The following is a 22584-nucleotide window of genomic DNA, read 5'->3' on the forward strand; positions in this document are numbered from 1 at the left end:
CATGAGAGACTGGAGGATACTAAGGCCTGGTCAACACACAGTTTTAATATTTCTAAAAACACTATTTTCTCTATGTTTTTTTTTGGGTCTAGTCCACACCTCAACGGTGTCTCAGATCGCTGAAATCTTCCAGATTGGAGATTTATCAAAACTCTTGTTTTCCGAGTGTTCATATGACCGGTAAAATGGAGGCCTCGCAAAACGCTGACATCGGGACATCGATCTACTGTACCAGTTTGTATGTTTCTGTACCGATTACTGTACCAGAAACATACAAACAAGGGCGAACGACCGAGTGTTTACGTGTGGCTGGTTCTGGTTGAATAACATGGTTACGTCGACCTAGTGTTACGTTATCAGTACATTGCTGTGCTGTTGTTGTATCCATAGCTCAGGAAGAATCCTACTAATGCACAGGGCTCCTAATGTTCTTTCTGTGGTGTTTTTTTTCATCGCCAATGCATTCATTCTTTTGAGTACTCTTGTGGACAGAAATATCCTCTATAAACACCGTTGGTGCGGACAGGGAAAGATAGGTTATCAGAAATCCCCTGTATACTTGTGGATGAGGCCTAAGAATTAAAAAAAAAATCAACACTTTGTATTCAAAGATAAAATTGATTTAAAAAAACACAGAGGTGATACTTTGTTTCTCAAAAATAAAAATATTCCCAGTTCATATCCACTGTGTGGATATGAGTTCATATCCACTTTGCAGTATTCAGTATTTTACTACTGAATAATTGTATGTAATGGCATACCGTATGACAGTATATATACAGGTGTTTTTAATTTGAAATGCACAGCTAATCAAGTGTTGGACTTGATTAACTATGAATACACGTATAAATATATCTATATATATATACACACAATATAAATCAGTACATACCAGGTGTACACAGCCCCAGACTTGGTGAGGGCCACAGAGAACTGGGAGCCACACTCCACCTTGACCACTCCCAGACCCGTCAGGGAATCAATCTGAAAGGTCATGGGGTCACCAATTAAAACAAGGGTCAAAGATCAAAGACCACACACCAATCACACAAGCCATCAGTTAGCATTTGTCATCTAGCAGACACTTTGATTCAAAGCAACTCTCATCGCTTGTGTGATAAGACTACAGTGAACTACATTCAATCATTATTTATTGAACACTGAATATTAAATAATAATAATAATAATAATAATAATAATAATAAATCATTAATGAATAAGCAGCTTTTCAATATAACGCCTGGAACAAGAACAGTGAACTAATTTGTGCAATTATAACGATACAAATATTTATATAAAAATTGACGACGTAGTTAAGGCTACAGGCGTGTGTTGCTTAGCCATAAAAGTGCTGCGGGAAACCCTGGGTACCGACCTTCATGGGCACCTTGCAGCCGTCGCTGCCCCCTCTCCCTAGTTTCCCATAGTCCCCGTCGCCCCAGGACCAGACCATGTCCTCGTCCGTCAGACAGAGCGTCTGGGCGTCCCCGCTACCACACGCCACGTCCATGACCCGGTGTCCCTGTAGAGCATCCACCTGGAACAGACGGAGAGGTACACACATGAAGGTATACACATACAATTATAGACATAGACTCAGAACCCCAAAGTTACACACTGTTCCATATCAAACTATTATGCACTATATATATATAAATGTATATATAATAATGACTAATGCCTACCCTTATCTTACTAATTAACATAAGCACTTTACACACTGTCCAGCTGTTTCTATATGAACCAGGTAGCTTTTGGTGGTGCTTAACCTCGCTCTTAAGAAGCTTTGACTGTGCTCAGCCTCGCTTGTAAGTGGCTTCGGATAAAAAAAGGGAGCTACAAGAAAAGTTAAAGTGCTGCACAAAAACTAAAAGGAGTGGTAAGTGCAGTAAAAACCAACATCATAACATCATAAAATCGAAATGCTGTCTAAAGTCGACAACCGCTTCTTAGTTCCTCAAGGTCCCCTCCAACGGTCGTGGTCAACAAGAGTCAGACGCCAGACTACCAGGGTGGGATCACCACGCACCAGTTTGGGTTTGAGCTGGTCCTCGCTGTCCCCGTGGCCCAGGCGGCCGTAGCGGCCCTTGCCCCAGGTGTAGAGCTCTCCGCTGGATGTGATGCAGGCGCTGTGAGCTCCCCCGGCCGCGATGTCCACCACCTCCACGCCCCGAAGGGACTCGATCACCCGGGGTCGATCACATGGGCTGACAGGAGAGGGACGTCATGGGATCAGACCTCAGATAGTCAGATCTCAGATAATAAGCAGTAACGCAGAGTAAGAGGAATCCCGCGGTAACAGCACAAACCCCCCTTAACAACAGTTAACCCCGGGAACAACAGTAATCATCGGATACAACAGTAACCGTCGGTTATAACATTTACCCCCGGTTACACGCATAACACCCGGGAACACCAGTAACCCCGGTAACAACAGTAGCCCCCGGTAACAACAGTAACCCCCGGTAACAACAGTAACCCCCGGTAACACCCATAACCGCCGGTAACAACAGTAACCCCCGTTAACACCCATAACCGCCGGTAACAACAGTAACCCCCGTTAACACCCATAACCGCTGGTAACAACAATAACCCCCGGTAACACCCATAACCCCCGGTAACAACAGTAACCCCCGGTAACAACAGTAACCCCCGGTAACAACAGTAACCCCCGTTAACACCCATAACCGCTGGTAACACCCATAACCGCTGGTAACAACCATAACCCCCGGTAACAACCATAACCCCCGGTAACAACAGTAGGCCCCGGTAACAACAGTAGGCCCCGGCAACAACAGTAACCCCCGGTAACAACAGTAACCCCCTGGTAACAACAGTAACCCCCGGTAACAACAGTAACCCCCGGTTTCACCCATAACCCCCGGTTAACAACAGTAACCCCCTGTTAACAACAGTAACCCCCTGGTAATAACAGTAACCCCCGGTAACAACAGTAACCCCCGGTTTCACCCATAACCCCGGTAACAACAGTAACCCCCCGGTAACAACAGTAACCCCCGGTAACACCGATAACCGCCGGTAACAACAGTAACCCCCTGGTAACAACAGTAACCCCCTGGTAACAAAAGTAACCCCCTGGTAACAAAAGTAACCCCCTGGTAACAACAGTAACCCCCGGTAACAACAGTAACCCCCGGTAACAACAGTAACCCCCTGGTAACAACAGTAACCCCTGGTAACAACAGTAACCCCCGGTTTCACCCATAACCCCGGTAACAACAGTAACCCCCTGTTAACAACAGTAACCCCCGGTAACACCGATAACCGCCAGTAACAACAGTAGGCCCCGGTAACAACAGTAACCCCCGGTAACAACAGTAACCCCCTGGTAACAACAGTAACCCCCGGTAACAACAGTAACCCCCTGGTAACAACAGTAACCCCCGGTAACAACAGTAACCCCCTGGTAACAACAGTAACCCCCTGGTAACAACAGTAACCCCCGGTAACAACAGTAACCCCCGCTAACAACAGTAACCCCCTGGTAACAACAGTAGGCCCCGGTAACAACAGTAGCCCCCTGGTGGTCCCCTCACCTGCGGTTGCCGTGGCCCAGCTTGCCGTCCTCGGCCTCCCCCCAGGAGTACACCTCCCCCTCGGAGGACAGGGCCAGGCAGTGCTTCCCCCCAGAGTTCACCGCCACCTTCCTGATGAACACGTGCTGGATGGACTCCAGCAGGGTGGGCGTGGACACAGACTCCGTGCCCCCGATGCCCAGCCGGCCCCCCGCCCCGTAGCCCGTGGCGTACAGCTGGGGAGGAGGACCCATCATGTTAGGGTGGAATGTTGGCCGAGGGGTTTGAAGGAATGAAAACTGGTGTCGCCAGATAATCGTATTACCGTTGGTATTACCTGGCGGTGACAGCCTCATTCCCTGTCTGGGCTGAATAAAGTGCGATCTTATCTCGTCTCGTGTCTTTATATTGTGTGGCGGTTTGACATATTTTAGAATTGTTGTCACGTTATTTAAACTGGAATAAATCAAAGCTTAAGAGTCGAGAGGTTAAACATTTAACCTGGTGTTGGTTTATTCATGTTACTTTTTATCTGGAATAAATAGTTACAATTAAAGAGTCATATATAGACACAGGTATTCTCTGCCTCGTGATGGTTGGACTGGAATAGATTCCAAGTGGATATTGTAACGCGATATCGGGGTATTCACTGAGACAGTTATTTAATAATTGTCATTAGTATACGCTCCACGTGAACCTCCTAAGACGGCGCAATTTGATATGTTCGCTATCTCGGGATATCGGGAAATATCCCATGATTGAGATCTCAACTCGGGATATTGTTTTTGCGTGCGTGACGGTCGACAAATACTCCGCTAATAAAAACAAATAATCCCAGCAAAATGTGTTATCTTATCTATTTTTGAAGTCTTCACGTGTAGTGTATACTAAAACAGCCCGTCTAAAATAGCCCCTGAGACAGGCTGTCTCTGGGGCTATTCCCCACTATTCCCTTCGCCTTCGGCGAATAATTGTTAAATAGTCAGAGCCTAAACCTTTACATCGGTTGAATCATAGCATCTAATACAAAAGGCATGAAAAGCAAACCGTCTCCTCATATTATCTAATAGAAAAGTATAATGAATAAAACCTATTGCATTACAATATTATGTTATAAAAAAGTATAAGAATTTAATCCTTTGGGTTCACCTTACGATCTAATAAGAAAAGTATAAAGAGTTACCCTTTAGTTTCATCACACTACCTAATAAAAGAGGAGTACAAATTGATCCCTTTAGTTCAGCAAAACTATCAAACACTAAAGTAGAAGAAGCCTCAGACCTTCCCGTCGGCCGTGACGGCAAACAGCGTCTGCTCGCCGCCGATGAGCTGGACGGGCCGCAGCGTGGCCAGCGCCTCGGTGGGGGTGGGCACCTTGACCTTTGCCCCCTCGATGCCGCCCAGCTGACCCCGGTGGTTGTGGCCCCAGCCGTAGATGGTGCCGCTGCCCCCGGCCGACAGGGTCCAGTCGTCGGGCCGGCGGTTCATCCACTGGACCAGCTGCTCGTCCTGCTCCCGGCGGAAGGTGTCGTGCTTCTCGTGCAGGCCGCTCATGGTCTCGTGGTCCGCCATCAGCTCGCAGATCTTCTTGGTCACCTGCAGGGAGGGGGGAGTGAGGGGGGGGGGGGGGGGGGGAGAGATCGAAACCGATATAGACGGAGCCAGAGAGACAGAGACAGAGAAAGTGAGGTGGGGCGGAGGGCTAGATCCATCACTAGAGATCCTTCTGTACCGGGACCTCTATATAGAGACAGATACAGCGATAAGAGAAGCGGGTCCCCCCCACCTCGTCCAGGAAGGGTCTGGGCAGGCCGGACCGTTTGTCCAGGGCGACGGCCACCCGGGAGGCGGTGCAGTAGCGGCGGAACCACGCCCACTTATGGGTCTCGGCGCAGCACGGCAGGGTGTCTAGCTCCAGGTCACAGGCCAGGGCCGCCAGCACCTGGTAGTGAAGATATAGCAACCACAATAACAAGATTAACGTTATCGAATAATCTCGATTTGACTACATTAATTGTGAGCGAGATTTTGTTGGAAAAGTGTAGTCTTGATATTTAATTGATAAAATGACTACATCCGTCGGTTTATTTCAGGAGGTAGAGCGCGTTGGTACGATCCCCGGACACTTAGTACAGTGTCGAAGCAAGACCTAGACCCATGTGTGGATAAATGGTTTTAGGTTGCTTTGGAAAAATGGTCTTTTAAATGCCCTGAATGTAATGTAAATGTAACAGCAACACCATAAAACAATATTGAAGAAAATATAAACAAAGAAAACATTGAAATGAGTTGAAAACTAAAAACAGTGAATGGGTGGTGAGCTTGTCCTTGGTTCAGCACATGCTACTGATGCTAAGCTGAAGAGCACCTTGGAGGTTCATAGTTACTGGTGCTACTGCTCAGCTCAAGAGCCCCAGGCTCGGAGTGTACCTTGAGGGGACATGGTTGCTGTAGCTACTGCTCAGCTCAAGAGCCCCAGGCTGGGACCGTACCTTGAAGAAGGGGCTGTGCAGCAGCTGCTTCCCGCCCCTGACAATGGGGTCCTCGTACTCGTACTGCCTCTGGAGTGCCTCGGGGAGACCCTTGACCAGGGCGGCCAGCGCACTGCCCGTAAAACTCTGAAAATCCAACACACACACACATTACCTAACAATGGCTAAAACCGTACGCCGCCCATGCAGTTCTAGAGCAGGGGGTCACAAACTTCTTCATGCCGTGACCCCCCCTGTGGAGGCATGTCTGGCACAATATTTAGTGGAGTAAAGGAGGCAAAACAACTAATTACTGACGTTAGCACATCTTTGGGGCTTTGAGCCCTCTGTCTACTGAGTATGTGTGTCCTCTATCTACTGTGTGTGTGTGTCCCTCTCTATATGGTGTGTGTGCCCTCTCTATATTGGGTGTGTGTGTCCTCTCTATACTGTGTGTGTGTGTGTGTGCCCTCTCTATATTGGGTGTGTGTGTCCTCTCTATACTGTGTGTGTGTGTGTGTGTCCTCTCTATACTGCGTGTGTGTGCCCTCTCTATATTGGGTGTGTGTGTCCTCTCTATACTGTGTGTGTGTGTGTGTGTCCTCTCTATACTGCGTGTGTGTGCCCTCTCTATACTGCGTGTGTGTGCCCTCTCTATACTGCGTGTGTGTGTCCTCTCTATACTGCGTGTGTGTGCCCTCTCTATACTGCGTGTGTGTGCCCTCTCTATACTGTGTGTGTGTGTGTGCCCTCTCTATACTGTGTGTGTGTGTCCTCTCTATACTGCGTGTGTGTGCCCTCTCTATACTGTGTGTGTGTGTCCTCTCTATACTGCGTGTGTGTGCCCTCTCTATACTGCGTGTGTGTGCCCTCTCTATACTGTGTGTGTGTGCCCTCTCTATACTGCGTGTGTGTGTCCTCTCTATACTGCGTGTGTGTGCCCTCTCTCTACTGTGTGTGTGTGTGTGCCCTCTGTCTACTGTGTGTGTACGTCTATCTATTGGAGGAGGATGAGGGGTAGACTTAGAGGGAGTGAGACTTCTGGACAATGCACACCTGTCGGAGGGCTAGTTCGATCTAGCAGGGGCTGGGTGTGTGTGTGTGTGTGCCCCTCTGTCTACTGGGGGTGTGTGTGTCCTCTGTCTACTGGGTGTGTGTGGTTCCAGGGCTCACCATGGTGCGAGCCTCCCCCTCTCCTTCGCCCAGCAGGCGGTTGATGTTGATGGACTGGCCGTACTCGGTGGTCAGCAGCTTCCTCAGACGCTGCAGAGCCCACATCCTGTGGCTCGCCGCTGGATGGTCGAAAGCGCACACACACACACACACACACACACACACACACACACACACACACACACAGGTTATTCACGGTTTATTAAAGCTGGGGAAGGCAATTTATCTCGAAGCATTTCTTATCATATGTGTTGAAATTCTGTTTCCATCCCGACAGCAATCAATAAATAGAAATATGGTATATTTATAAGGTAATATGGTATATTTGGCTATCACAGGCCTGTTATAAGCCGGTCATCATTTCAATCAGGCTGAATGAGATGATTGGATGGTCTACCTGTCCGGCTACCTACCTACCCAGTTGCCCGCCCACTAGGGCTGCTCGATTATGGGAAAAATCATAATCACGATTATTTTGGTCATTATTGAAATCACGAATATTCAAACGATTATTGTTGAGTTTGAAAACATGTTGTATTTATTCAGCATGTCTCTCCCAAAATAAACTTTGTAACTGAGAACTTTGAAACTTCGCCTCACAAAAATACACAAAATGGTCAAAAAGAAAATGTTCCAATCTAAAATATTATACAGATATGTATCCAGCTGTTCTGCCCATTCTATAAATCAGAAAACTAGATTATGTTAATTTTACGCTAAAATCGAAATCGCAATCAAAATTCGATTAATCGCCCAGCCCTACTGCCCGCACTTTCCCTGTGCACTCATTGCTCATGACGGAGTCTGCCACAAAGCTAGGAAGACATAATGCTAAAGCTAGCAAGCTAGTCCCAGGCTCGGCTTTGAAGTGATGCATTAAGATAGGGATGGGAATTCCAGATTGCCTGCTTGAATCATTAATCACAATATTTTTTCTTTACTCTACGGCCATGGCTCTAACGACACGATACAAAGTCTGAATCAAGAACCATCTGTGTGTTGTGTCAGTTCAAATTATAGAGAGTGATTACATTTGTAGTATATGTAATAAACATGTAATTATGACTTTTTTTATATGCTAAATATAGGATACCCCTATACATTAGATCTGCTCTTCTGTACTATACATGTGATATAAATGTTTACGTTATAGTTTTGAAATACATCCGTGATCATGTGGACGGGGAGGGGAGGATGACTTGGGGGGAGCGAGACTTCTGGACAATGCACAACCGGTGGGGGGGTCTGGGGGGGGGGGGGGGAGGGTCTGGGGGGGGGGGGGGGGGGGAGTGATGTGTTAAATACAGACGGTGGGAGGGAGACGGTCTGCTCACCCAGGGCACTGAGCTGCGCGCAGGCAGCCAGGGAGGCGGCGAGCCGGGGCACGATGCTGCGGTTGGAGGCAAAGTTGAACCTGAAGTCCAGCAGGCAGGTGACCAGGTCCATGGAGGGGCAGGAGAGGATGCAGCGGTCCGACAGCAGGTCCTTGGGTCCTGGGACACAGCAGGAGGACGGACAGAGAGGGCACGGAGGAAGTTGGCTTGGGTCATCTCCGACTGTAAACATCCGGACATCATTTGGAGTCTGTGCAATTTTCCGGCAGCCATAAAGAAACGACATCTTTTTGGATTATACTTATCATTGACCATGTTTCGCAGGGCTCTTGTTCTTATAAGTATGCGAGCCATTATTCGTATGCAAGCCGTTCTCAGACAGAAAGGACGTCAAATAATCCGCTGCCAGAGTAATGCCTTATTAAACAAAAGATTTGAGTCACACAGGAAACGACCTGCTGTGCAGGTGGACTCAACACATTAGCTCGCTCCACTTTCTATTCATCGCGAGAGCACCGGAACTCAAAGTGGTGCGTGGGTGGCCTCACCGGCGGCGGGCATTATGGGGTAGACGGTGTAGCGCCAGCCCCAGCCGTTGACCGAGCCGTCGCTGGTGAACTTCCACTTGAGTTCGTCTCCTGGGATCCTCAGCTCACTGGACCAATCACACCACTCCCTGCCTGCACACACACACACACACACACACACACACACACACACACACACACACACACACACACACACACACACACACATGAATATATATGCAGGTACGCAGAAATACACACACACACACAGCCAGACACACATACACAACCATAGACACACACAGATACACTTCCACACACAGAGATACATATACATAGACAAACACCCACACCCACACACACGTCCATGCACAAAGATGCATGCACACACACACACACAATATGTTTTCCCCGCCAACAATCCTAGGTCTGCTGGCTCCAGTGGAGATCAGCGTCAGGCGGCGACCCCAAGCCCCTCACGCTGGCTGACCCCTGGGCTGTCGGTGACCCCTGGACTCGGTTAATCTGTGATCGGTGTTCACCTGAGCGCACGGACACAATCCTGTTGGCTCCGTCCATGATGGTCAGAGGGTCGTGGCGCCTCTCCGTGGAGCACTGCCGGTCGAACTCCACCCTCAGGCCCTCCGCTCCTACGGGGACGCACACAGTCGAGTGTGAACCGCCACGAAATTCAATCTTTTGTCGCGCGCGGTAATCAGACAAGCTCACATTCATGATTGATTTTCATCTGACTTCAGCTTTCTTTTGCTTGTGACCCTTGCCATGCTATCATTAAACACAAGACACTCACAGACACACACCAACACACACCCCCACACACACACACACACACACACACACACACACACACACACACACACACACACACACACACACACTTCACTCCTCACCATCCCTTGAGGGAGGGGTCCCTCTTCTTTGTTCAGGCTTTCTCCATTGACATTTAAGGGTTTTTCCTTGTCCATTTAATGGGCTCGGGGTAGGGGGTGTCAAAATGTGGCCTGTGAAGCCCTTTGAAGCTACCAGTGATTGAGGGACAGATGCCCTTGCCATTTCCCAGGTCATTTCTCAGTCTTCTAGCCCATTTGAAACTATTCCCTTGCTACCTACCATTCAATGGTAGGTAGCAGGGGGTTGAATGGTAGGTAGCAGGGGGTTGAATGGTAGGTAGCAGGGGGATACCTACCATTCAAGTAGGGGGGGGGGGTTGAATGGTAGAGAGTACAGTGTCATTTCAAAATCGAGACGGCCGAGGAAGACAAGAAGGCAAACCAGTCGGTTGGTGCATCAGGTGGTGGCGATGGCGTACCTGGGATCTTAACAGTGCCGCTGGTGGAGGTGTCGTCGGTGTACGGGTGGCTGCTCTCCACCACCACGGGCTGGGAGGAGAGGCGTCCGCTCTGGGAGTCGGTGGCCACGTCCTCCAGCTCCGTCACACACAGCTCTAGCAGCATGTCCGCCACCTGTCCACACACAGAAACATAGAACGTAGAGATATACATTAAAATAGGTGGACGCCTGTTTCAAAACAGTCACCCTGAGAGCAAGGGTGAACCCCAGTCAGGTAACAAAATATAGGAGGTGTGTTCCTATGGCTGTGGTTAACAAGTGGTGACACAGGTAAGAGGAGAGTTCTGATTGGCTGGGATTAACGAGTGCCGAGTGGTTACCCAGGAAGGAGGTGTGTTCTGATTGGCTATGTTTAACGAGGGCCGAGTAGTTATCCAGGAAGGAGGTGTGTTCTGATTGGCTATGATTAACGAGGGCTGAATGGTTATCCAGGGAGGAGGTGTGTTCTGATTGGCTATGATTAACGAGGGCTGAATGGTTATCCAGGGAGGAGGTGTGTTCTGATCGGCTATGATTAACGAGGGCTGAATGGTTATCCAGGGAGGAGGTGTGTTCTGATTGGCTATGATTAACGAGGGCTGAATGGTTATCCAGGGAGGAGGTGTGTTCTGATTGGCTATGATTAACGAGGGCTGAGTGGTTATCCAGGAAGGAGGTGTGTTCTGACTGGCTGCGGTTAACAAATGGTTCCAGAGTTTAAGGAGGCGTGTGTGCCGATTGGCTGTGGTGATCCATCCGTCACCCAGGTAAGGTGTGTGTGTGTGCATGTTCTGATTGGCTGACCTGTGGGTAGGCGGTACCCATGCCGGAGAGCACGGCCGAGAGCACGTCCCGGCCCTTGTCCCCGGAGCGGTGGGACACGGCGAGCTTCAGCACGTCCACCATGACCCGGGTGTCGTCGGGGACCAGAAGGGCGGTGAACTCGTCCAGGTACTGCGGCTCGGGACCCACCACCTTGCTCTGGTTCTCAGAGTCCTGGGGAGAGAGAGAGAGGGGCGGACACCGAAACATTTAGAAACCATTTAGGAAACGGCAGCGTGACGACAAGGCACAAACTGATCTAAACCCAACTTAACTAATATTAGGTATTCAAATCTACTAGAAAGATGAAATCACCTGGCCAATTTCATCCATCTGAAGTCAACGTTATTGTCCAAAATCAGTGATTCTACGATCCAAAGATCAAATTATAATGAAATGCATTTACACAATAAAGTATTGTGTAAATGATTGAGGGGTAAACAAACAAATGTATTTTTATTATTAACACACACACACACACACACACACACACACACACACACACACACACACACACACACACAGCTTCAACTCGATTGACGGACCTACCAACTCTAGTGTCCATATTGAACCTGGTCTCCATTGAGCGTGTTAATTCCTAAAACCTCATTACTAAACCTTGATTGAGCAGCTTTCCCTAACCTGTGGGTTAAGTGTGCATAGGCTCCCATGAGAGACGTGGTTAGCGTTTACTTGGTGACCCTTTCGGAGATCTGCAGGTCATGCGAGCAGGAGACTTTGGACTGACGTTGGCGTTGGTTCACTGGACGGGTCAGATTTCATCTGACACTCACCAGTGACTAACTCTCCAGTCTCGAGTCCGATGCATCCAGTGATGACTGGATATGTCCGATCGTGCTAGCGAGTTTTCGGCGCCTGAACAAAACTGCAGTCTGTGTTGCCTCCATCGACTTTCTAAAAGTTAATAAACTTTGTCGTCAGTTGGTTTTCAGTCGATTCTCCTTTCAGCAATTACTTGAGGTGTACCTTGCCTAACCTTTCATTCACAGCTGGGTTTGTTTGCTTAGTGAAGTGAACAAAGCTAATCCTATGGACGACAGGGCGTGGGTGTGGGTTTGCTTTAGTGAGATAAACCACTTATCAGGCCCCCGTCAGTCAGCGACCCCGGACCAAGTTGTGTAATCCCGAGCAGCTTTAACGAGCGAGGCAGCCCACAGCGTCAGGTCGTGGGGAGGGTTGCTGTTGGCTCACCTCTTTGGTCTTGGTCATGGTCTCGGCGATGATGCTGGCGGCGCCGGGGTCGTCGGTGACGGGGATGAAGGGTCGCGACGAGGCGCCCGAGGCCGAGGGCGTGACCGCCGACGACGGGGTCACCGCGTCCTCTGAGGACGCACCCTTCTCAGACACACACACACACACACACACACACACACACTAATGTAACTATGGGATCCAACCGGTCCAGGTTCATTAGTACATAATGTGTACTTATGTGTGTATTAACTTAACCAATATGAAAAATACACTTTTCCTTTTAGCACTAAACACTTTCTTATTCAAGGAGACTTGACTTTTTTCAAACCAAGTTGTCAAAAGGATCAAATCCTATTCTCAACCTCCCCCGTCACGTTCTTTAGCATCATCACAGTGCAGAGAGTGATGGCTCTGAGAGCCGGTCCCCATGCCCGCCTAGAGCTCCAGGACCCCGGGGTAGACAATCCCTCACCTCTCCCCTCCGCTCCTGCCAGGGGCTGGGGCTCAGCCGCTCCTCGCTCTCCTGGGGGGCCGGGGAGCCTTCGTCGTCGCTCATGCCCGACGAGGAGGAGGTGTCGGAGGGCGGCACGGGGGAGCTGGAGGGACACTCCATGGGGAGCATCATGCAGGCGGGCATCAGGGCGCCCACCACAGCGTCCCTGGTGGGAGGAGAGGAGAAGCGAAATGAGGACGACGGCGTTGCTGCGACGATGCCGGAGGAGGCTCGCCTCAGAGTCACGGGGCTTGGAAGGTGCGTGGTGGGACTTATACCATGAAATTATGCATGATTTATCTTTATTCTATATTTAGTCACGACAAAGGTTGCCAGAGTAATGCCTTATTAAACTAAAGATTTGTGTCACACAGGAAACGACCTGCTGTGCAGGTGGAGTCAACACATCAGTCACACCAAAATCGACTTGACTGGGTGGGGAGTAGAGAACGGAATCAGAAGGACAAAATTTGAGTATTTTCTAAAATGAATCGTTGTGCTTCGGTGTAATAGGATAAGCTTAATATGTAATTAATCAGTGGGCCTGGGTGTATGATAGGAGCGGCTTCGTAAGTCCTGAATCATGGTTGAATCATTGTGGTACCTCCAGAGACACCGGTCCCCCACCACGAGGTCAGCCGCTTGTCCATGATGGCGGGCGGGGGATCTCACCTGGCATACATGATCTGCAGGGCGGAGAGGACGTGGGACAGGGCCTGCTGCTTGGCCAGGTTGCCGTCCAGAGACAGCAGGATCTTGGCCAGCGACGGCCGGTTGGCCTTGGCGCTGCTCCGCCCGCTCATCTTGTTGCTGGCGGCGGACGAGTCGCTGTCCAACGGGACCCCTGCGGAACCACGACCACGACCCCAAACACATCGTCAGGCATGGCTCAACACGCGAGAGCTCAACTTCAGGTTGCACCAGAAGATGGAGGCTCTAAAGGGAGTCGTTGGATTCAACTCCTTAAGCCAATTCGAACGTTCACCTCCTTACCTCGGTAAGCCTTTGTTAACCGCAGCCAATCAGAACTACTCCTCCCTTGCCCAGGTAGGGGGTGGGAGGCTTGGTTAATGAGCGATTATTGCTTACCTGGGAAGGAGGCGTGAGTGTTCTGATTGGTTAACAGGTTGATAGTGCTTACCCAGGTAGGAGATTGGGTGTGTTCCGATTGGTTAACGAGCGGTCAGTGCTTACCCAGGTAGGAGATTGGGTGTGTTCCGATTGGTTAACGAGCGGTCAGTGCTTACCCAGGTAGGAGATTGGGTGTGTTCCGATTGGTTAACGAGCGGTCAGTGCTTACCCAGGTAGGAGATTGGGTGTGTTCCGATTGGTTAACGAGCGGTCAGTGCTTACCCAGGTAGGAGATTGGGTGTGTTCCGATTGGTTAACGAGCGGTCAGTGCTTACCCAGGTAGGAGGCTCCCAGAGAGTCCCTGGCGGTCTGGAAGAGGACGGGCTCGTGGACGGACGGCGTGGTCACGTCCACGGTGGTCCAGGCCACGCTGTGGGAGGAGCCACAGGCCACCCGGGTGATCTTCTGCCCCTCCAGTCCCTGCACCAGGGTGGGCTTCCGGTTGACCGTGGTGGTCCCGTTGCCCTGCTGCCCGTGGTCGTTGTCGCCCCACGCATACACCTGACGGCACAGCGACGACGTCGTCATTCATTACGCTGATGGGTCCCCCCCCAGACACCTCTCTCTTTACCAATTGAGTGTCACGCATTTGACGTACCGAAAAGTTTGGTTTTCTTAACTACTCCTCGTATGTGCTACTAGCAGCACTAGTAGCAACCAGAAGCCCACATAGATATACTGTATTTGTTTCGTTTTGCTTTTGCTCTTTAGTCCTAACTTTAATTATACTACTGTCCTGTTCTTTGTGCTGTGACACCTCAATTTCCCTCCTGGGACTAAAGAAAGAGCCATCTCATTTTAAACGAATATTGGATTTTGTGTTCTGTGGAAAAAAATAATAAATGTTTTTATGCAGTTCGACGCTAAACTTGGGTTTCAGAGCGTGGGATGTGTGTGGTTTATGTAACCCCCTCCTATTATCGCCGAGCCCTCTGAGAGCCATCTATTAAGCAGTTGAGACACGGAGTCTCAGATCACCAGAGGAGATGACGTGGATGCTTCACTTAGTGCCGAGCACAGAGTTTTAAACAGGATGAAAGAAGACGATTAGCCAGAGGAGGTCAGAGGCGGAGCAATAAATATAGATAAAATAAATAAGGAGCGTGGACACACACAAACACACACTAGATACATGGAGCACACACACTTCCACTATTAAAGATTGATGGAGTGCACACACGCACCTTGGATTTATGAAGCGCATGCACACTTCTACTTTAAAGACATGTACCTACCACACACACACACACACACACACACACACACACACACACACACACACACACACACACACACACACACACACACACACACACACACACACACACACACAACAGTAAACTGCGTGCATGGAGGATGTGTTCTTGCTCCTACACACCTGTCCCGTCTCGGTGACAGCCAGACAGTGCAGCGCCCCAACCGCCACGTGCACAATCTTCTTCCCCCTCAGGCCCTCCACCATCTGGGGCTTACGCACGTGCACGTCAGTCCCGTGACCCAGCCGGAAGTAGTCTCCCTTCCCCCTGGTTGGCAACACAACAGATGACCGTGAGTGTCCCAGACACAGAGGGGTTTGGTAAAAGTAATAATAATAATAATACATTTTATTTCAGGGCGCCTTTCAAAACTCTCAAGGTCTCCTTCCAGTTAAGACAAGCAAATACAATTTAAAAACAGGCAAATATAGTTAAAACAAAAAAACATTCAAAATAAACTATTCAACATATTCATTGAATTGGCTGGTGGGTGGAGTTAAGTGGGATAGGCCAGTCGGAACAGGTGAGTTTTGATGGAGGTTTTAAAGGTGGGGAGAGACTCTACAGTACGGATGGATAGTGGGAGAGAGTTCCACAGGCAAAGTGACAGTTGGAGTGTGACAGCGATGGGCGGCCATCTTACCAGGTCCAGACGACTCCGGACTTGGTGAGTGCGAGAGAGAACTGAGCTCCGCACTCGATCTGGCACACGCCCTGTCCGTTGAGCCGCTCGATGTTCTGGGGGATGTTGCAGCCCTCGCTGCCGCCGCGGCCCAGCTTCCCAAAGTCCCCGTCGCCCCAGGAGAACACCAAGCCTGGGGAGGAGATCCACAAGCCAGGGTCGCCAGTCAATCAATCAAACTTTTGCTCTTCGTGAAAAAGACAAAGTCAAGAAAAATCGATTTCATTTGAATAAATAAATGACATTGTTTGTATAATTAAAATGTAAATAATTCAAATTAACAAATCAAAGACAAAAAAAAGTACACACTGCTTGCTTAAAAAGGCAAAGCTAAAAAGGTATGAGAGAACATTTTGTTACCTTCATCAGTGAGGGCCAGGGTCTGGGCATCTCGACTCCCACATGCCACCTGGACCACCCGGTGGCCAAGGAGAACTTTGACCTGGGCGACAGGGCGCAGGAACGTTAGAGGGTGAGGAACCGAAAGGTCAGAGGATGAGGAGAATAAAAGGGTGAGGAACAGGAACGCTAGAGGACGTGGAAGGTCACAGGAACGTTCGAGGAGTAAAGGCGGCTGGGTTTTTGTCAGGATTCATTTGGGAGGACATTAGTTGGCACTGTATCTACTATCTTGGCCCTGCCTTTCAAACAGCTACCGTTGCACAATGTCCTTTACACTGAAAGCTCTAAAACTGCTACTTGAACACAGATGTCTTCTGCCGTTTTTCTGTGTTTGCAAAGTCGTATATTTGGTAGGCTTTATATATTGTGAGCTTGAGTTGCACAATCAAGTTATATTCCAGATTTATTTTATTTTATTTTTGTCAAGGTTGCAGTCATTTTTTTTTACCTCAGAATAAAAAATATCATAAAATAACAGCAAGTACTACCAGAAAGTACTGACACAGGTGCTAACGTGGTGCCAGCCAAACAGACGTACCAGTTTGGGTCTGAGCTGGGTGGTGTTGTCCCCGTGGCCCAGCCTCCCGTACTCCCCCAGGCCCCAGCTGTACAGCTCCCCGCTGGAGGTGATGGCTGAGCTGTGGGAGCTGCCGCAGGCGATGTCCCGGATCCGCTTGGTCTTCAAGGCCTCGATCAGCCGCGGCTTGTCACAGTTCCTGGGAGACACACATTTTTTTCCGTTAGCCCAGTTGGTATAGCCACCGTTCCTCTGAGTAGGTTAGTAGTGCCAGAAAATAATGAAGTAACGTTGGCAGTGGGGCAACATGGCCGATTATAAGTTTACTACTTTCTGCTCTTCTTTCTATTTTTATCTACTTTATATTTACGAGGCACTTCCCATAAAACGCCAAGAATCCTACTTTGCATGTAACGGTTCTCAACACATCACCGTGCCAATAAAATCTATTCCCATTACAAATAAAATGTTGGTCGCATGACCAAGCCGCGTATCTGACGCGTGATTGGCTCACATCCTGCTGAAGTGCCCCAGCTTGCCGTCGTCGCCCTCGCCCCAGGAGAAGACCTTGCCGTCCACGGTCAGGGCCATGGCGTGGCGTCCGCCCGAGTGCACCGCCACCTTCTTCACCACGTAGTTGCTGAGGGCGGCGACCTGCCGCGGGATGGGCACCGTGCCGCTGGACAGGCCCAGGCCCAGCCTGCCGTTGGTGGCCTCGCCGCAGGCGTGCACCTTGCCCTCCACCGTCACTGGGGAGGAGGCACCCGGACACCATTACATAACATGACCCTGAATCAAAACACAACTCGGCTGTTTGATGGTGTTTTGATGCACTGTTTAAGCACTCCCTAAAGTCAATGTTGGCTTGTATACTATTCTTCTTGTATATTGTTTCCCTGCAAAATATATTTTCAGCATTTAGCATTTTGTATTTTTGCACATTTGTACTTGTTTTCTCTTCTATTTGTAACATGGTGTTTTCTGCAGCCCGAAGTGCAATTTCCTGAGGCAACCTTCCCGATGGATTAATAAAGTTCCTATCCATCCATCTATCTATCACTGGTCACACTGTAGCACTGTTCATTTCATCCATAGAAGGGGTTAGCTTTAGATGCTGGACCAGGGACATGCCATGATTTGATAGATGATATATAGTACCAATAATACTTGGACTGGGTATTTTTAATGATTATTTTGTTGATTTTAGCATTTTATAATAATATGTAATTGTAATACTGTCCATAACACTAACATTTTTCCTCTGGGATTAATTCAATTTTATAAAAACTTTATTATTATCGTACACCTATAGATATTGATATCAGTTCTGTTTTTATAGGGCACACTTTTAGCGTAGTGATTCTAACCGCACCAGAACACACTGGAGGAGTTCCCTTCCCTGTTTAAGATCCCTGCTCCAGTTTCGGTGAGTATCCAGTGTGCACTCTCAGCAGGGCAGGTCACACATACACCTGAGCCGTACACTGACTCACCGGCAAACAGACTCTTGGAACCTCCCGCCACCTGCACCACGTTGAGGCCAGATAAAGTCTCGGAGAACGAAGGCACCTTGATCTATGGAGGAGCGGAAAGAAATACACACAGTGTTCAGATGAGGAGAGGAGCGATCCAGGGGAACTCTGAATTAGATAAGTCAACTCACGGAGTAATATACGCCATCACCACCAAGTAAATCTAAAGGGCACCTGCTACACCCCACAATTTCATTTCCTCCCCAGAAACATGTCATTATGGAGCAGGTGGGGCATGGGGCATCAAGTGCATTGGGAATCAAGCTGGAACACCTTTAGGTTGGGAGTCAAACCCCTGAGCTATTACACTTTCCAGCTCTACTCCTAGTAGGCTCTTACATCAATGGGTTTTAGCTTTATGATTACCTTTTTATTATTATAATGTAATTAATATTTCCCAGTACCTTGGATCCTTTGAGACCGCCCAGCTGGTCCTTGTCATTCAGACCCCAGACGAACACTTTGGTCCTGATGGTGGCAGCTGACTCCATCCCTGAAGACTTCTTGCGAGCCAGGCTGATGGCGCATGACCGATTGGCATATTTACAATCAGTGATACTGTGTGATTAGACCTTGTGTATAATGGTCAATGTAGTTTAAAAAAAAAGTAGCATAAACTGACTATCATGCATTATTGAATCCAAGGTTCCACTATTCTCTGTATATTTCTTACTAATATTCGATTTTCTAAGGGGGTCCACCTCACCTCCCAACAGCAGCCTTTTCTTCGTCCTCTTCCTCGTTGTCGGAGGCGAGGAAGGGCACGGTGGCTAGCTCTTCATCCTCCGCCCGGATCCGGCCCACGAGGCTCAGGCCGTGGGCCTTGCAGTCGATGCCGGAGCTACGGCACTGCTTGATGGCAATCTCTATGTAGCGGTGGTACTGTAGGGATGTCACCATCACAATGCATCTTTGAAAACATACATAATATACCAGCAGCGAACTCTATGTAATCATCCCTAAGGTGGAACTGTAGCGAGAGCAGGAGGTAATATAAACATCACAATTTACATTCTGCAATACATCATAGCAATTTTGTATGTACCCGTTTATGGGCTCATCTAGCTAAGCCAATATCTTGACGCTAGGCTAAAGGAAAGCCAACAAATCTCACACATCGCAAGTAAGCTAATCAAGCTAAGCTAACTAGCATAACAAAACCAAGCTTTGCTAACGAAGCTAAACTAATTAAGCCGACCTAATTGACAAGATATGAAGCTAAAATCACGCACCAGAATTAATGAAGCTAAGCTTACAGACCAAACCTAATCAAGCCAAGACAATGACACTTGGCTTACTCACCTCAGTGCAGTCGGTGAGCAAAGGCACAGCGGTGTCTGTGGGGTTGATGGTGATCGTCTTCAACTCAATCAGGTTGTTCAGAGAGCTGCCCCCTACACATGAATCACATAAACGAATCAACAGTTAATGCATTATCTTCATGGGATTATACATCATGAGCAGTGGGATGAACCTTAGCAATCAGCCAACCATTGTTAATTACAAACCATGGGCTCGGGACCCCACGTATGAAGATCTCATAAGGGTCCTGTATATACAAACAATGTCTAATGATTCATTACACCTTACTCAAAGATGCATACAGGAAAGACTGTCGACATTTGGGGATCTAAACCACTTATGGCTGGGAGTTGGACAGGCTAGCCACCAGACTATTGTCTTCTCTACCTGAAACAACCACCAGGGAGGGCATGTAGCTGCTGTCTGCCGGGTCCACCACCAGCTTCAGCCGGTGGACCAGGACATCTGGGAACAGCTCCAGCCGAATCCAATGCTGCACGGAAACAAAAGAGAAACCCACCAATTGCTGTGAAGTTATGTCATCGATTCTCACCGATGAATAGCGAGCCCATCTTTTCGATTTGGATTCACGTTTGATTCCACACCATAGTTATCAATGGATAAAGGGGACCCACCTTGCCCTGGGAGCCTGAGGACTGCCAGCACTGGTCGCTGCTGTCGATGAGACGCGAAGCCTGGTTGGCGGATGAGGAAACACTGAGGGTCTTCACGGCCCTCGACCACTCGTCTATCAGCAGCTCCCTCTGGCTGCTGTGGGCCTTCTTCTGCTGCTTGCCTGAGCGCCCGCAGAACGCTGGAGACTGGCCTGGGGGGGAGAGGGATGCACAGGTACACCGTGAAGAACTATTTTTATTCCGTTAAACAGCAGAATAATCTAGATTGGGAAGGGTAGTCTTGTGGTTAGGGTGCTTGTTTATTGATCTACTTTTATTTTAAGTATATTTTGTGTGAAGGGAACTTGCAAATTAAGAATTTAATTGCCCAGTGTAAACTATATTTCCATTGTGTATATGACAATAAACGATCTTGTATCTTGTATCTTTGGGTTTCAACACAGAACCTTACCCCAGGGAGTCAAGCAAGCTCACCACTTGGCTAAACTAGGTGTTTGAGTTCCGGGCGAGAGGTTCTGACTCATATGACCCGAGTTCACCCTTATACGTCCTTAAGCAAAATTCTCCATCTGCTAAATGACTAAATAACCCGTTCTCATTCCTTACCATTCAGCATACGCCTTGATTCAAAGCAACGTAGAGTTAATTATTTAAGATACTTTAGAAGTCATTAAACAGCAGGTAAGTGTGAGGGGATCTTACCTCAAGAATGCCTACAGGTAGACGGGGTAGACGTTGTGGATCAGACCTAGTATCAAACACCTTTACCACTAGACGCTACCGCCTAAATTATATCATGTCTAGATATTAAGCGAGTGCCCCCACCTGGCTCGTTGATGCGACCGAACGAGTGCCTGGTGTTGTGCTTGCTGGTCTTGAAGCAGCTGTCACAGTAATCGAAGTCATCACAGTTCCTGCACTTGAAGCGCGGGCCGTTGATTGGGAACATCTGGCAGCCGTCGCACCTGAACACAAGCAACAACAACGGGTTCCCAATGTGATTAATTGATCCGCTGAAGAATAGTCATGCTCTGCTATATTCTAAACACAGAGTACTGCTTCATACCAATTGAGAAGGATGATCCTGGACCAATGATGTCGTTTCAGACAGTGAGGTTTTCACAACAGGTGGATGGAGCAGTACTCTAAGGCTGTGTCTCAATTCAGGGGACGCATCGTTCGAAGGACGCGGTCTATGAAGGTTTGGCCTTCGTAGACCGCGAAGGCCGGACAGGAGGCCGAACGAACGTTTTTAAATGAGACGGTCTGGCCTACGGAGCATTTCAAGTTTGCGTAACAAGCCGTTAACACCCTTTACCTTGTCTGACGACGCTCTGCTCCTGTCACCTAGCAACCCTGACAGCTGTGGTTCAAACTGGACGGCGGAGGAGAATTATGGAGCCGTTATATAATAACTATATAAAATATAATGTTAATTAGTTTGACGTTATATGGCTCGTGTTAATGTCATTGAACTTTGACAATAAAGTTACAAATTTAAAATAGTCCAAATTTAAATTGTTTTACATATTTTTGTCATTAAATATGTAATTTGCTGCAGTTGCCGCTTCCGCTCTCTCCGACGCCATTTCTGAAAATATCCAACGCGCACTGAATCTTGGGATAGGTTGGGCCGTGAAGGATCCAGCTGGTGGATCCTTCCAATCCGGGAAAAAAAGGCTGCATTTGTCGACCGCATTTGAAGGAGCCTTCAAATGCGGCCGACATTTGATGCGTCGCAGTGACGCAAATGCAGCCTTCGAAGGAAGTGTCCCCTGAATTGACAGAGCCTATGTGTGACAGTTCTGGTTCAGGGACTGACCTGACTCCAGGGTGAACACTGGGCACCAGCTCCATCTCGGACAGCAGCCCGGTCCAGTGGGACTGCTGGGGGAAGTCCACAATCACGTCCTTCCCATTGGCACTGAAAGCTACAGCAAAACAGTTCCTGGTTACTCCACAAAGTTAGCATTTACTCTGATAGCTAAACCAAACAAGATAGCCTTAGTGAAAACCAAACTGACCAGAAGCAGTAAATGCTAAAGTAAGACAGCTGATGTTGAAATGTACTTCAGGTGAGAATAAGCGATCCCCTAAAGCATTTCCTTTTGACTTGCACAGATTAGAATCGGAAACTGAAGCAAAAAAGTTTAGCATTTTAGCATTAGCACTGAACGCTAAACCAAACCAAAAATCCAAAGCAGCG

The 22584-nt window shown here is 48.5% G+C and overlaps 1 protein-coding gene across 7 annotated transcripts in view; it reads right to left on the reverse strand.

The window, feature by feature from the left end:
* Positions 1-22584, reverse strand: part of herc2 (HECT and RLD domain containing E3 ubiquitin protein ligase 2) — a 69342-nt gene that overhangs the window by 10524 nt on the left and 36234 nt on the right. For all 7 annotated transcript variants that reach the window (XM_060066252.1, XM_060066253.1, XM_060066251.1 and 4 more), the window contains 30 exons: positions 22201-22309; positions 21204-21343; positions 20379-20569; positions 20131-20236; positions 19744-19835; positions 19148-19323; positions 18846-18957; positions 18403-18484; positions 17424-17658; positions 16931-17108; positions 16351-16432; positions 15952-16123; positions 15431-15575; positions 14328-14553; positions 13594-13765; positions 12901-13087; positions 12426-12569; positions 11196-11387; positions 10372-10525; positions 9584-9691; positions 9063-9194; positions 8515-8673; positions 7181-7299; positions 6029-6154; positions 5323-5478; positions 4818-5132; positions 3558-3772; positions 2030-2207; positions 1376-1537; positions 893-984 (listed from right to left, as the gene is read on the reverse strand). In XM_060066252.1, the coding sequence (XP_059922235.1) occupies positions 893-984; positions 1376-1537; positions 2030-2207; positions 3558-3772; positions 4818-5132; positions 5323-5478; positions 6029-6154; positions 7181-7299; positions 8515-8673; positions 9063-9194; positions 9584-9691; positions 10372-10525; positions 11196-11387; positions 12426-12569; positions 12901-13087; positions 13594-13765; positions 14328-14553; positions 15431-15575; positions 15952-16123; positions 16351-16432; positions 16931-17108; positions 17424-17658; positions 18403-18484; positions 18846-18957; positions 19148-19323; positions 19744-19835; positions 20131-20236; positions 20379-20569; positions 21204-21343; positions 22201-22309 (4657 nt within the window). The remainder of the gene's footprint in view (positions 1-892; positions 985-1375; positions 1538-2029; positions 2208-3557; positions 3773-4817; positions 5133-5322; positions 5479-6028; positions 6155-7180; positions 7300-8514; positions 8674-9062; positions 9195-9583; positions 9692-10371; positions 10526-11195; positions 11388-12425; positions 12570-12900; positions 13088-13593; positions 13766-14327; positions 14554-15430; positions 15576-15951; positions 16124-16350; positions 16433-16930; positions 17109-17423; positions 17659-18402; positions 18485-18845; positions 18958-19147; positions 19324-19743; positions 19836-20130; positions 20237-20378; positions 20570-21203; positions 21344-22200; positions 22310-22584) is intronic.

Source organism: Gadus macrocephalus, chromosome 12 (genome assembly GCF_031168955.1).
Source record: "Gadus macrocephalus chromosome 12, ASM3116895v1".
NCBI classification, from domain to species: domain Eukaryota; kingdom Metazoa; phylum Chordata; class Actinopteri; order Gadiformes; family Gadidae; genus Gadus; species Gadus macrocephalus.